Source organism: Mirounga angustirostris, unplaced genomic scaffold (genome assembly GCF_029215605.1).
Source record: "Mirounga angustirostris isolate CCGP_5_RB_7025 unplaced genomic scaffold, mMirAng1.0.hap1 SCAF_1, whole genome shotgun sequence".
NCBI lineage: Eukaryota > Metazoa > Chordata > Mammalia > Carnivora > Phocidae > Mirounga > Mirounga angustirostris.
Window position 1 is genome coordinate 48,105,419 of NW_026991709.1, and position 16,582 is coordinate 48,122,000.

Here is a 16,582-nt window from a genome sequence, read left to right on the forward strand (position 1 = left end):
CGCCTTGCCTTATACACTCTTACTACTTATAGTAGCTTCCTAATTACTAGATTATCACAATATATAGTTGTGGATTCTGCACATGGCTATGCGGGGAGTCCAATTAAAGTTACTTTGATCACATCTTCAGTCTTAGAGAAGCTTCCTCTCTTCCCTAGTCAATTGTGAAGTGTTATCTGTGTCTATTTTTCTTCCTCATTCTTTTCATAATTCATTCTCTACAGAGACTATTCTCTATTGCTTCTTATTTGTCTTCTTAGTGTCAATATTATTCTGAAAGGATTTTAGTTGGGCAGAAAATAAGAAAATGGTCTGAGGCTCTGTATATTGCAGGTACAGTTTCCAATCTGCTTTGCTTTACTCAGTAAGAAATGGTATAAAAAAACTTCTCCTAACCTCTATACAAAACCATTTTACAAGTTTGTGGGCAACATTATAAATTTTCCTTACAGTTCCTATTTTCATACATTTCATCATACCAAAATCTTGCTATCAAAACTTTATTTCTGCTACTTTGAGTCCCTTAATATTACTGCTTATTAAAACAATAGTTATAAAATATATTAAAATAGTCTTATAAAGTATTTTAACTCCTTTTAAAGCTGCTAAAAAAAGTGTTAACTTGAAATACATTATTAATCTTAGTTTTACTTAATTTCTATACTGGAAAAAGCTGTGGAAAGTTGGTTGCAGAAAGATTTCAGAGTTTTTGCTATTTTATGTTCAAAATTACAGTGAAAAGAAATCATAAGACAATGACAGCTTACCTTGAAATGGGATCTTAACATACTTTGTTGTGAACTAAAGGAAATATAAAAAAGCAAAAAATGAGTTACCACTCAATATAAGTTACTATTCAAAATTTTCAGTTCTTTTTCTTTCTCAAACCACAAGCATGTATTCAAAGTCTATACTAAAAACTCTCAAGGGGTGCCTGGCTTGCTCAGTCCATAGAGCATGCAACTCTTGATCTTGGGGTTGTGAGTTCGAGCCCCATGTTAGGTGTAGAAATAAATTTAAATTTTATTTTAAAATAAAATCTTCAAAAAAAAGTGCTCAAGCCTTTTTATCAATAAACCAAGAAAATGTCTCACTGTAAAGACTTAGTTGGAGTTTTTTTGGTAAAGACCTAATTTTACAGAAGAACCCTGTGCATATAATTTAACTCTCAATATACTCATTTATAAAAACCAGTAAGACTTTATATTGTTTTTCAAAAATGTTTCCTGAATATTTATGGAAGAAATAAGACAAAGTCCCAAGAAAATGCCAAGCGAACCCCAAGGTGTCAGTGACTTTGGTAAATAAACCACAAAACACGGTTTGATTCTTGGCATTGTTGACATTCCCACCATTCATCTTTCCATGTTACAAATTCCCTTCTGACTGAAGATGCAGCAAAGTTTTTGTTCTTTCTGTTCCTTCTGTGCCAGAACACTTATTTTCTCTAGGAATGTTCTGTATACATCTGAACCTTAAGTGTTGCTTTTATAACAAACTCTCAAGGTCATGGAGCACCTAAAATCTTAAATGTTCCATCTAAAATAGGCTCTTAAATTCATTTTTCCATTAATATCAAATGAATTCATGGCTATTTATTTATTCTTCAGTTAGGTTTCTCTTTTGATCAATACATTTATGAAACTGTTTACCAAATCAGAGGTATAGTCTGTGAGCACAAAACAAAATTAAAAACGATGTTGGTACATGGGTACCTAAATTAACTACCAAGAGAATTCCAAATAAGTAGAAAACAATGTCCACTGAAGTCACAGGTTTATTGTGACTCATTTTTCTAATTTAAAAATTATTTCATATTGTAGTTTCACAAATATAAAATTGGTATTTCAGAATCTAAATCAGCCACTAAAGCAAAATTCAGGCAAAAGGCCATATGAATTAAAAGCTGAGCTTGGGGTTCAAATCCTGTCTCTACTACTTATACAAACAGTAAGTAGGTAAATTTAAGTTACTTACTGAACCTCTGTCAGCTTTAGATAAGAGCCTTAATCAAAAGGAACTATTATCATTAGGCACTACCATATGATTAAGTATATTATCTAATTTAATTTAGTCAAATACACCTTATCATTCTGTCACTTTCACACAACTGCTTTATATATTTGGTGTATATTTTCCCTTGCCAAATTCTGACATATTTCACCAGGTCTTTAATCTCATAAAATATATCTGAGCAAATGTAAATAATTAGTTACAGAAAATGAATATAAGGATTTTGCTTTTGAGATTTTATAGACATTACTACAAAATTATGAACTAGAAGTAGTGAATCTATGTATCTTGGCCTCTACTTTGTCATTATTCTCTCATTCTTCCACAATAAGCACTCTTGTCCTTTATTGAATCTTTCAGCATGGCAAGGATCTGATAATCATTTATACCTTTGTATGATGACTAAGCCAACACGTAACCTCTCCCAAAAGCAAAGCCCTATTCCCAGCAAAAATTTAATCCCCAGTTGGGAAAATAAGACAGATATTTTTGTGAGAGTTAAGATAAACCCAGTTCTCTGAAATCATACCATACCTATTTTATAACTTCTTACAATAGCTAGTACAGTTCTCTAACACAATGTTTATTTTATAAACATTTGTCCTACTATCAACAAAGCTGAGAAACAAAAAATGAAGTGTTCACATCTATTGCAACATTCTCTACATTAAAAAAATAATAGTAGTAAAGGTCCAACTATAAGAAAATGAGCTCTAATTTATGTAAATAGTTTCCCAATATAGATATTTTTCTAGTTTAGCCAAAATGTAACTATCATGAGAGTGAGAACAGTATCTCCAGTTAATCTACAACACATTAGTAGAGACTCATTAAACATCTGGAAAATGACTGAGTTTAGTTCTCTTATTTACTCCCCCACAAAAAAGTTCTTTAATTTCTAAGTTACAAAGCATTATGAACTGTGTCTGAAAAAATATATAAAAAGTCTTTTGAATCTTTGAAAGTTTTAAGACTTTTACCTTTTTCTTTCCCCATTTCATGTTATTCATTATTTTTAAATTTTAAAATTGCTTATGCTCTCTCCTTACTAACATACTGTTTTAATATTTACAGAATTTCTCTCAGCCTTTCTTCATATACATATATTTTACCTGTATATATTTGCTTTGATTTACTAAATCACTTCCCTTTAATTAGACAATTAAGTTTTTATTTCAACTAGAAGTGTTCCAACAAAGGTGAAACAAATTTTAAAAACCTACCTTATGATATTTATTGAATATTTGCACTCCCCTACTACTTGTAATGGCAAATACTGGGACAACCAAAATGTTCCAACAGTCAGGAATTAAGGACGACCCAAATACCCCAAAATAGATACATGAACTAACTTAGCATAATAATGGTTAAGTTATAAAAGAGCATATATGTCATATACTTTTTTTTTTTTTTGACAGAGAGGCAGTGAGAGAGGGAACACAAGCAGGGGGAGTGGGAGAGGGAGAAGCAGGCTTCCCGCGGAGCAGGGAGCCCGACGCGGGGCTCGATCCCAGGACCCTGAGATCATGACCTGAGCCGAAGGCAGACGCTTAACGACTGAGCCACCCAGGCGCCCCTATGTCATATACTTTTGATTTAAACATATATGTGCATCTAATATGAAAAATATGGAATGATATACACTGTAGAATTAATGTCAAATGTTTCTGGATAAGTAAGATTACAGATATTCTTTAAATTGTTTCTTAAAATAAAATAGTTTCTTTACTCATTATACTTTTTTGTTTGGTCTTATTTTTTTGCCCATAACAAGTCCACCTAACTATAATACACAATTAATATATTAACTAATGAAAACCCATTGCTGAATGTTTATGTTGGATATTCCTCCCCTACTAAATTATCATATATTTATATTATCCAATTTTTTACCATTACAAACAACTCAACAGAAAAAAAATGATTAAACTCAATTTAAAATAAAAAAGTAAAATGGGAGGGGCAGGGGGGAAAGATTATAAAAAAATGAATGAAATTCCTTAAAGAAAAAAACTGTAAAATCATCCCAGGCATACCAAAATCATTAATATCTAAAAACTACTGATCAGAGAATATTAAACAAAATTGTTCTTGTGTTTTCAATCAAAGCAATTTTAACTATATCACAAGCTACCACTATTTGTAGATTCCAGATTTTGCTGGATTTATACATGAAATTAGGCCATAATCCTGCAGAGTCACCAAGTAAACATCTACTTTATGTCTTAAATCATATGCTGTCTTCTCTGTGAAGTCTTCCTGGATTCCTCCAGACATATATTCCCATATGCACCCTTCTTGTACATATTTCCATTTTGCATTTTATCATAATGTAAATTATATGTCTGTCTTTTCCATTAGACTACAAGTTCCATGAAAGGAGAGAGTGTGTCTTACGATTTTATTTTTCCCTACCCTACCCCTAACACAGTTATTAATAAAACTTTTGGGAGAATATGTGAGTTATAATCTGACATGGCCAATGCAATTCAACTAACATTTGAAGTGCCTATTTAGGATTGAACCATTTATGGAAGGTGTGAAAGCAAATAAAAGCAGGGTTTTTCACCACAAGATGCTTAAAGGCTAATGGAGAGGTTTAGGCAAAAATATAAACAATTATAAACCCACAGAATAAATCTTACAACAGATGTACAAAGTGCTATAAGTACACAGTAAAGGGAGAAGTTACTTCTGGCTAGAAAGGAGAGATCAGGAAAGGTTTCCTAGAAGAGGATATATTTCAGATAAGCCTTAAAAGATGGTTAGAATTTTAACAGGCAGAAATAGTAAGAAAATATAGAGAACTGAGTAAAATCCAGTCTAGGAACTACTCCTGGAGATCTTTAAAGAAATTTAGGTATTTGAAGAATTCAGTTTACAATCTAAACCAGCAAAATAAGATCTCTTCTTTTTGCTCTCAACTATTCCCTGAATAAAAATGGACTTTACCACCAAGTAAGTTTAAGAGCCCAAAGAATATCAGTACTACATGTGATCTTTTTTCATACATGATCTTCATTAGAATAGTCAGATCAAAGATATAATTTTAGGATATCCCCTGTGATTTTAGGATTCCCCCCTAATTAAAGACATGTCTCAAAGTAGGTATAATGACATATTCAAAGTGTCCCATATAAAATTAATCTCAATTCTACTGTCATTTGTATTTAAAAAAAAAGAATCTGTAAATGCCTTGTCCTTAATCCAAAACTGAAAAAACAAAAACACAAACAAATTAAATATACTTACTGTAACACAACCTTTAGAAGCTCCTTTTATTTTACCAATATAAACAGAAGTAAATATAAAATCCAGTTGTAGATCCATCTCATTACTAGGTATAATACAGGAAATGTTTTCCATGACAGGATTATATGGACATAATTCAGATGAAGCCTAACAAGGAATAAATTATAAAATGCATATAACCCTGAGTATTACACAAATGCTGACAATGATTTTCAAAGTCAAATATTTCTTTAAATTGCTATTAATGAATTTGTGAAGGATTTTATACTGTTCTTATTGTGAAGAAATAGTTACTAGATTTGTTTTTCTTAAAAAGCGTATGATTTACCTTGAGAAAATTACTCTTAATAGTTGAATCTTAAATTAATTACATAGGCCTAAGCTCTAGAAATATATCTTCCTCTGCATCAAAGCCATGATTTCAAATTTAATATTCCCTAATAGGTTTTATTCATTTTTAGCTCAACAGAAATAAATTAAGATTTATACAGTACCTTAGTTTAAAATGAGTTTCTAAATACATTATCTCTTTTAATCACCACAACCACCCTGTGAGGTAGTTTGGGGTTTTTTTTTCCATTTCATAAGTAAAACCGATAGATATTTGGATTGGCTAAGTGACTTGCCGAAGGTCATGAAATTAGTTGAAGCAAAGTTAAGTCAAATCCAGGTTTCTATCCCCAGGTCAAGGGTTATTTCAACCACATAAAATTGCTTCATAAACCAAGATGATGCTCTTAGGTAATGCGCTTGAAGGCATATAAGTGCCTAAGAACCATCTCCTCTATCAAATCTGTTTTACTCTATGTCCTATGTCTGAAAATAGCCAACTCGTTACCTAAAACCTCAAAAATCATACCACTTCCACTCAAACACTACTGAACTCATGCTTTTAAATTAAAATACACTACCAAGAAGTATTAGCAGCAGTTGTTTCCTACATCTCTTCTGAATTTTAAACTGCTTTCAAATGACTTTTTCAACTATACATTTGCCTAGCCTTTGTACATTATTCCTCTTTAACCCTAACATCACTAACAACCAAATAAATTACCACTAGAGCAACTATGCATGTGTACTCACTCTCCTTCTACCTCTAGAAAACGTGATTAATCCTCATCTGAAACATATGTAGTACTCATTATTCTTAACCCAGTTCACAATGCCATTTATCTACTTTATAAAAAATCTTTATCATTCTCATCTTTTATTGCTCACTCTAATATTCTTCTTATCCCTTAAAGTATAAGTAACAAATCAACTACAGGGATTCTAATCAGTCAGACAAATAACTGTGTGTGTTTTAAGTGATAAAATCAGAAGATGGGATAAAAAGAATTTCTTATTGGGGCCTCATATTTTGCAAAGACTAAACTAAGTGCCTCCTAAAAATGGCCAACCCTTGTTTCTCATAACTTCATTTAAAACTGGAAACAAGGAAAGGTGTGGAGATGTTAAGGTATGCTGCCCTATAGATCTTAGTAGGTCTTCACATTATTTTCTGCTTAGGCTGTAATCATATTCCATCAGTTCTACAAAAAATGTTATTTTCTTATAATATGATCATTTCATACTGCATTAACAACTTATATGCTACCAAGGAAACTATAATTCATTGAGAAGTTTGAATTCATTATCAATAATGACATGGTTTTCATTACAAATACAACTAAGCCATCAAGTAAGCTACTGGCCCAATCAAGCAAAAATGGTTACTAAGATGCTAAGGTGATCTCTATATAGAGCACCAATGCAATAAAAACACCAGCAAAACAATAATCAGACCACCAGACTTTTTTATAGAACTGACCCAATTCTTCATCACACCTTAGAGAATAACAGCCTCTGACATTATTAAAAAATAAACCAACAATAGTTTTACCATAATTCTACACTGGTGGTTACTAATAATCATTTCTTTATAATAGGATAATAAGAGGCTGATAATAAGAATACTGACAATAAATGATTTGAACCTCACTTTAGAACTATACTTTTTTTTTTTTTAAAGATTTTATTTATTTATTTGACAGAGAGAGACACAGCGAGAGAGGGAACACAAGCAGGGGGAGTGGGAGAGGGAGAAGCAGGCTTCCCGCAGAGCAGGGAGCCCGATGCGGGGCTCGATCCCAGGAACCTGGGATCATGACCTGAGCCGAAGGCAGACGCTTAACGAATGAGCCACCCAGGCACCCCTAGAACTATACTTTTTAAAGTACTATGTCAAAACACAACCGGCTGACATTAAACTGAGACACTTCCATTTATTATTTTCTGTAAGAAGGAAAAGACAAAGGACTTACCAAACTGCTAAGTTTATGACACTATTTTAAATGCTTTCATATGTTACTTCATTTAATACTCAAAATAATCTTGTGAGGTAGGTATTACCATCCTCATTTAACATATGAGTTAACTCAGGCTTAAAGAAGTGACTTGCCCAAATGACAGAGGTCTGTAATCTCAGGAAACCATGTTCTTTTCCCTACATCATGCTGCCTTAATTGCGTGTGAGGAAAAGGAATAATTCCAAGTAGCTACACTACTAGAAGACCAGACATATAAATACCGGAAACTTTCTAATTCTAGGAAATGTTTTGATAAAGTAGTTAAATGTCCAATGAGAATCATTTTTTAAAAAAAGAAAAAAGCATTCAAGTCATAGAATATTTAGACTGAAAAAAATATAAATGACCAAAAATAAAAATAATTCTTTTACTTCAATAAAGACAATTACATTATTTCCTTCAAACTAATATGAAAATTATCTCAAAATTCAAACTAGGAACATTTGTAATTTTTATAATAATATTCTGCTTGATGAAAGAAACAGTCATTAATCAATAGCGTATATTTCACTGTTAATTATGAGAAAGCAGAAATAATTACCTGTACAGATTCACATGTAATCAATGGTAGTTCTGACAATGCTGATTCAGAAGTACTCTCATTTTCATTAGTGATCACATGGTCTTGCTTAGGTTGTAATTTAAGAATTTCTGAACTTTTATGTTCAACAGGTCCTTCTTCATCACTGGAAACAACAACTAAAGAGGAAAAATTATTTTTTAAATGTGTCACGATAATCACACATTGAAAAGAAAAAGAAAACTTTCTAATTCATGCAATATGCTTTTAATAATCCCATGAAAATTTAATCTAACTTTGTCCAACTTAGAAACTGGACTATCATTATCTGATTTATACTAGTTATATACAATATTTCCCTATCAGTGCTATTATTTATCAGTTACCTGCAACCTTACCTTCTGGAGGATGAAGACATTTAAAAATGGATACAGTCATGAGAACTTAGGAACAAGTTCTAGCTAGAATAATAAAAATGTATTGTGCCATCACTCTAAATTGTACTTAAAAAAATTAAGTTTAAGATTAAAATTTAAAAAAATAAATTGTAGTTGCCTCCAGGAGGAAGCAGTGGATGCCTGAGAAGATGTGGGAGACTATTCCCTGTGTATCCTTTAAAACCTTTTTTGTACCATATGAGTGTATCAAATACTTGAACATTAATTAAGTCAAAATTAATGACAATATATAGCACTTAAAATCCACACTTCAGCGTCATCAACCAAAATGTCAATAATAATGGTCCTTCCAGAATCCTTTTAAAAACTACTGAGATGAGGGACTCCTGGGTGGCTCAGTTGGTTCAGTGCCCAACTATTGGTTTTGGCTCAGGTCATGATCTTTTGGGTCATGGTATCGAGCCCCTCAGTGGCCTCCATGCTCAGTGGGGAGTCTGCTTTAAGATTCTCTCCCTCTGCCCCTCCCCCAACGTGTGGGCACACACACGTACAAGCATGCTCTCTCTCTCTAAAATAAATAAATCTTTAAAAAAAAAAACTACTGGGATGAATTACAGCTCACAATTCTAAAAACAAAAACCAAAAAACCCTGCTTTCAAGTAATCTATTGTTTACCTAAATCATTATTACAAAATTTATGAACAAAGTCCCAAAACCCCAAGTTTTCTTTTTCTAAAATTAATATATTCCACAGTGATGTCATAACCAGCTATTGCCTCAGCAAAATTTGAGAGGAGAAATAGAACAACTAAGTAAAGCAGAGAAAATTAAAAAACATCATTATCCTACTGTTACTTACTTGGTTCAACTGATACCAAAGACTGGTTCCCCTCACTGTGTTCACTTAAAGCAGGCTTTTCTATTACATTCAATTCATTCTCATCCTTTTCTAGCAGGGTAGAATTCCCCACAGCATCAGTGGAAATAGAGCTCTCAAAAGTTTCAGCGGTTGAACAGTCAGAGGTACTTTTGGGAGCAGCACTCAAAGCCAACTCCTGACTACTAAGCGAGGATAGTTTAGCAATATCACTTTCTATAGGTTCAGGTGTAATTTCCTCAAGCACTTTTGAGTCTTGATGATAGTTTTCACTTGACTTTTTAAATTCAGCAGATGCTGTTGAGTCATTTTCTTGTCTTTTCTGAACATAAATGCATACAGAAAATTAGCATTAGTTAAATTTGGCTAAAGAATTTTTTTTAAGTTTAAATTCCTAAAGAAGAATATAAAAGTAAAAATATTGTATCATTTCTATAAATACAGGGATAGAAAACTACACAATTATACTGTATTACTCTTGCTAGGGTCTCCCAAGTAAAAAGACAGAATTTGATCTGTCCAATCAGATACCCAAATATTTTTTTAAAAGGCTGCAATATGGAAACTCCCATATTTACAAGTGGTTCAGGTGGTTTCCCACAACCTAAGTCAACTTTAGAGTAAGAAGAAGTCTTTTTTTTACAGTTTTATTTTGTAAAAGTAATGAGGCCAAATGACGTCATGTGACTTTATTAACAAAGACAAAAAATTAAAAACTTAAAAGGATAACAATTTGAAAAAATATCAAATCAATCACTGACTTCACATCTCTATTACCATTTAAATCTTAACCATATTTATAACTCAAAGCTACTGAAAAGTCCTAAAAGGCCTGTGAATTAAAGGAGTAAAAAATTCTCTTTACTTTTATTAACTGTACACTAAGTTTTGAAAATAGGTAGTATGTGCATGAAGTATGGTAATTCTTCACTTTCAACAGATTCCCTAAACCCAAGGTAGAGAGTCTTAAAGAAGTTGGTAAGTAAATTACTACTGATAAAAGAAATCTGGTAATAATTTTACACAGCATATGAAAAAGCAACTGACTGGACAATATGAAGAGTATTAATAATATCTGGTTAAAATAAGGGAAAATAAAAGAGAACAAGTCCAATGGATATATACCAAAGTAAGGAAGGAGTGCTATCAGAGAAGGAGCATTTTTAACTTTACTTGTTCATAAATTTTGAAATTTGTTCCAAAAGCTATATTACTAAAAAACATTTAAGTTATTTTTTAAAAATCAAACAGAGAATCAAAAAAATAGGCAAACAAAAGAAAGAAATCTAATGATAAAAGCAGACAGTTATAAGAACATCATTTGGCCACAGTAAATTCATTTTTATGATAGAATAAATTATTTCATATGATATCTAAATACCTCTACTTACTATCTGTCCTGCTGATTCATACAACGCAGAAGAAGAATTATGAGAATCAGGTAAATTACTTCTAAGCCTTTTCTTTCTCTTCCTGGGAGTCAGAGCAGGTTCCATTTTTGAATCAGAAAATATATCATCCTTATTTCTGCTCCCTTCTTCAAGATGATCACAACCTCTACTTCCACTACTGAGGTCTTAAAAAACAAGAGAAACATAAATATGGCCAAAAAGTACAGAAAGAATCCCTTTTAGAAGACCTCAAATAAACATCATCAAAATTGCTGTACAACTTCCAAAGCTAATCTAAAAAGAAGTTCACTGTTACATTCTCATACTGACATGGATGAATATAAAGAAATACCCTATTTTAAGTTGCATACACAAAGTAAATGTTCATTGTACAATAAATGAGAAAATATATAAAAAGAGAGTATTCTTTAGTAACCAAAGCAATGCAATCAAACTGTTTTTCCTTTTCCTATAATTACATTTGATTGTAATACAAAAAGAACGGGGAGTGTTAATAAAATTTGGAAAATTCACATTTTAAAATGTCTTGATAATTCATTGTGATTCTAGAAATTAGTCATCTTTTTAAAATTTAAGTGTTATATACATGTATGTATTTTTTTAAGTGAAAAGAGACAATAATTATGAGTATTAATCACTGCTCTTTTAAAAGGAGCCAAAGGACGCCTGGGTGGCTCAATTGGTTAAGAGTCTGCCTTCGGCTCAGGTCATGTCCTGGGATTGAGTCCCGCATCCGGCTCCTTGCTCATCAGGGAGCCTGCTTCTCCCTCTGCCTGCCACTCCCCCTGCTTGTTCTCTCTTTCTCTCTTTCTCTGACAAATAAATAAATAAAAGCTTTAAATAAATAAATAAATAAAGCGAGCCAAAATATTTTACCTCAGCAGCAGACTATCATATGTGATCATTCACAAAGCTATCAATTTGGTTCAGTTTGTTTCTTCTTTTTAAAAATCAAGATCTCATTTTAAGTATCCAATAAATCTACTCCCCTACAGATAAAGAAATGTTCCCTTTTTTAAATCAACAAAGCATTATTTGAAACCCATGTCAATTACTAAAAATGCTTAGTATTTCAGTTATCAAATATATGTACCATACAAAAATACCTTCCAAAAGGTTCTACCTAACTGAAGGTTATCCTGAATTATATTGCTTTCTGAATCTACATAAGTACCAACTCAAAGTTTATGTAAACAAAATCCCAAAGCAGCTTCCTTGAATTCATAACTTACAATTCATGTAACACTTACTGGCCTGACCTCTTCATTCATTCAAAGTTCTTCAATACTACCCACCTTCTCTTCAAACTACTCTTGCCCTTACTGTTGCTTCATAGGCACCTAATAACTAACATTCATAATATCTCTTTGTCATTCCTTAAAAGGCAAGCACTGGGACAGGATTGAGGGCAAAATTCCAAGATGGTCAACGGTCTTCCAATTTCCAAAGAAAACACTCTTTACTCTATCCCCCAGAAAAATAAAATCTCCCCTAAATCATCAACATAGTATTTTGAACAGCACAATAGCTTTTTTTTTTTTTTTTGGTAACTTTGTAAACCGGAAAGGTAGTCAAATACAATTTCTACATATATGTGCTATGTCAAATTACAATTTCTAAACATAAATACTATAGCAAAAAGACTGAGGAAAGGAAAGGGGCTTGAGAAAAACCCTATTATACAGGAGTTTTCCCTCAAACAGTTTATTTACTATTCACACATCAGCCAAGACTATCTCATGGAAAACTAGAATAAATTTATTAGATAGAGCTTGCTGTTATAAATACAGGATTCTACCTACATAATATATACAATTTAATGCACAAATTTTACTAGTATATAAAATTAAAGAAGTGACAAATTCTTATAAACAAAAGACTATTAAATATTTCCAATACAGGGGTGCCTGGGTGGCTCACACAGTACAGCATACGACTCTTGATCTCGGGGTTGTGAATTTGAGCCCCACATTGGGTACAGAAATTACTTAAAAAAAAATCTTTAAAATATATATATATATTTCCAATATATCATTTTCATAAAAGTAAATTCCACAACACAAACTTAATGTACTACAAAAGAATGGTACACTTGGGAGTTGAATTCAGAATTCCTATTAATTTATGGGCTTATGTTAAAAAACTAGTATTGGGGGATGCCTGGGTGGCTCAGTCAGTTAAGTGTCCAACTCTTGATTTTGGCTCAGGGTCATAAGACTGAGCCCCACATCAGGCTCCACACTGGGCATGCAGCCTGCTTAAGATTCTCTCTCTTCCTCTCCCCCTACTTGCTCTCTCAAAAAAAAAAAAAAAATTCAGTAAAAAAAGACTCTCCCTCTCCCTCTTTGCCTCCCCACCTCTTTCCCTCTCTAAAAAACAAAACAAAACAAAAACTGGTATTGGACACAATTATCCGTAAGATGGAAACATAGTGAGTTTCAATCAAGTTTCAATAGCTACTTTTCTTAAAAACATTTTATCTCTGAAGAGAACCTTCAAGGGTACTAAGGAACTATGAAGTGTTTCTTTTATCAAGCATTTTTTTCCCTGCTAAGTCTAAAATTCCACTGTGACTTTGAAGTAATACTGAAGGGTACAAATCAGAACTTTCTATGCAACTATTCCTACTCTATCCAGGAAATCAGTAGAATGTGAGGGTTTAACAGTGGTGTCTAGATAGTATGTGAATGGAGACCACTTGTAAAAATACTTTTTATTTGGTAATTAATGAGAATTATTTGTGGAAAAAGTACAATTCATAAGAAAATAAATGTCTTTTATTATGTGTAGCTAGTGCTTAGTGACCAATTGAAAGATTATGTATACAATTACACTGCTCTCTCTAGATTGCTCTAGTAAGAGTTGAAGCTGGTTATTAGTCTAGTTTCTTTTTAAGTTTTCCTCTTCTGAAAAAACGCTACTAAAAATTGTAAATAGCTGTGCTTCAAATGAAGTACAAAGAATTTTTGCATAGTATCATTAAAGAACCATCTTTTCCAGGGCGCCTGGGTGGCTCAGTCGGTTAAGCGACTGCCTTCGGCTCAGGTCATGATCCTGGAGTCCCGGGATCGAGTCCCGCATCGGGCTCCCTGCTTGGCAGGGAGTCTGCTTCTCCCTCTGACCCTCCTCCCTCTCATGCTCTCTGTCTCTCATTCTCTCTCTCTCAAATAAATAAATAAAATCTTAAAAAAAAAAAAAAAAAGATAGATGGGAGAGACCTATATTACATATACTAAAAAGTTCTTTTGTGAGGGCAGCGCCTGGGTGGCTCAGTTGGTTGAGCGACTGCCTTCGGCTCAGGTCATGATCCTGGAGTCCCGGGATCGGGTCCCGCATCGGGCTCCCTGCTCAGCAGGGAGTCTGCTTCTCCCTCTGACCCTCCTCCCTCTCATGCTCTCTGTCTCTCATTCTCTCTCTCTCAAATAAATAAATAAAATCTTAAAAAAAAAAAAAAAGATAGATGGGAGAGACCTATATTACATATACTAAAAAGTTCTTTTGTGAGGGCAGCACCTGGGTGGCTCAGTTGGTTGAGCGACTGCCTTCGGCTCAGGTCATGATCCTGGAGTCCCGGGATTGAGTCCCGCATCGGGCTCCCTGCTCGGCGGGGAGTCTGCTTCTCCCTCTGACCCTCCTCCCTCTCATGCTCTCTGTCTCTCATTCTCTCTGTCTCAAATAAATAAATAAAATCTTTAAAAAAAAAAAAGAACCATCTTTTCCAGTGAATAATTTATAAAATCATTCAGAAAACAAAGTATCTCAACTAGTTTCAAGCAATCAGTAATCCAAGAGACCCCTGAAGATGTTAGTTCCATATCTGACTAATGTAGTAAATTGTTTTGGTGCAAATTTTTGTAAATTATTTTAAAATCTTAAAAGAAAGACAAAAAGGAGAAAAGTCAATTCATTAACCCTACATGCAAGGAGGCCTAAAAAGAATTTTCAGAAGTCTGGGATGTATTTACCTTTAAATTTGCTAATAGTGGCTTGTACTGGCATCCTCCTAGAGTTGAGAGAAATTCTAATGAATAAAGAATGTATGTCATAGGAGGATAGACAGTGGGAAGCTAAGAATAATAACTGAGTTAGCAGCAATATCAATTACCAGAAATATCCATGGAAACAACACTTATAAATAGCTAAACTAACATTCTAACTGTATAACTGTATACCCAGCCCCAACAACAACAAAAGAAATAATATTCAAATTTAAATTATAGACTTAGTAAATAAATCAAGAAATGTATACCGTAGTGTACAAATAACAAATTTAGCAATTTTCTTTGTGTTGCTAAATAACCTCCCTTTACTTTCACAAATCCTTTAAATGAAAGTTTAAATAAAGTTAACCATAACTTAAAAATTATTAGAAATGCAAAAGATAAAAATTCAAAAGACAACAAATTTCTAAGGTTCACAAACCTTTAGGTTGAGCATCAGATACTACAAGAGAAATGCCATCATCATCTCTTTGCTTTTCTTTAGTGTGTGAAGCCTGCTTTGCATAATTATTATCTACTGTCTTACTTGGTTGGGAAACCCTGCAAAAGAAAATAATATTATATTCAACTCTCCTATATCCAAATGAATTAAGAAGCCAGTTGATTTATATTCAAGATAAAACCCAGTTTTACAGGTTACAAATACAGTCCCATATAGCAGTGTATATGATCTGAACAGAATAAAGAATATTGAACTAACATTTGAGAAATAAGTTCTCATCCCTATTCTACCATTAAATTCTCCCTGTTTCTTTGGAGGGAAAAAAGATATGGACACCACAGGATTGAGTACAGGCAAATGAGCAAAAGAATGATACAGGTATTAAATACATCAAAGAGGTTTAAAAAGTAAAAATTCCATGAACAAAAGTACATGATAAGCACATCTATATGTAATCAAAAAATAATAACCCAAAGGTAATTGTTAATATGTTTCAGTCATGGTTCACATATCAAAAATTAAGTACAAAATAAAGTTTGGAGTGTGGTAACAAATTTTACCTACAGAAGGAATAATTTATATTATAAGGTACTCGTTAAATTTATAAAATATAAGGTTGTATGAAAAACAAGTTTTGACATGATAAGCACAATATTACTATAAATGAAAACTTAATACAATATTAGTAGGGGACTTCAGCACCCCACTTTGAGCAATGGATAAATTATCCAGACCCCCCCCCCAAAAAAAACAAAAAAAAAATCAACAAGAAAACATTGGTCTAAAACCGTACATTAGACTAACTGGACCTAACATGCATTTATAGAACATGCCATCCAATAGCACCAAAATACACAATTCTTTTCAAGTGCATATGGAACATTCAAAATCATATGATAATCATAAATCATAATGATAGACTACAAAAAACAAGTCTTAGCAAATAAGTAAGACTGAAAGCATACCAACTATCGTTAACCACAATAATATTAAACTAAAAATCAGTAACAGGAGAAAGCTAGAATATTCACAAATATATGGAGATTAAACAATATGCTCCTGAATAAGTTGTCAAAGAAGAAATCAAAAAGGAGATCAAAAAATACCTTGAAGTAAATACAAATTTAAGTACAGCATATCAAAGCTTACTAAACACTGCAAAAAACAATTCTAAGAACGAAATTTATAGTGATAAATGCCTACATTAAGAAACAAAAACTCCAATAAACAACCTCACTTTACACCTCACGGAACTAGAAAAAGAACTAAGCCCAAAGTTAGCAGAAAGAAGGAAATAACAAAGATCAGAGCAGAAATAA

The 16,582-nt window shown here is 32.7% G+C and overlaps 1 protein-coding gene across 5 annotated transcripts in view; it reads right to left on the reverse strand.

The window, feature by feature from the left end:
* SENP7 (SUMO specific peptidase 7) overlaps nt 1-16,582 on the reverse strand; it is a 162,679-nt gene that overhangs the window by 29,735 nt on the left and 116,362 nt on the right. For all 5 annotated transcript variants that reach the window (XM_064585083.1, XM_064585246.1, XM_064585171.1 and 2 more), the window contains 6 exons: nt 15,243-15,361; nt 10,800-10,984; nt 9,391-9,730; nt 8,155-8,312; nt 5,266-5,412; nt 768-801 (listed from right to left, as the gene is read on the reverse strand). In XM_064585083.1, coding sequence (XP_064441153.1) covers nt 768-801; nt 5,266-5,412; nt 8,155-8,312; nt 9,391-9,730; nt 10,800-10,984; nt 15,243-15,361 — 983 coding nt within the window. The remainder of the gene's footprint in view (nt 1-767; nt 802-5,265; nt 5,413-8,154; nt 8,313-9,390; nt 9,731-10,799; nt 10,985-15,242; nt 15,362-16,582) is intronic.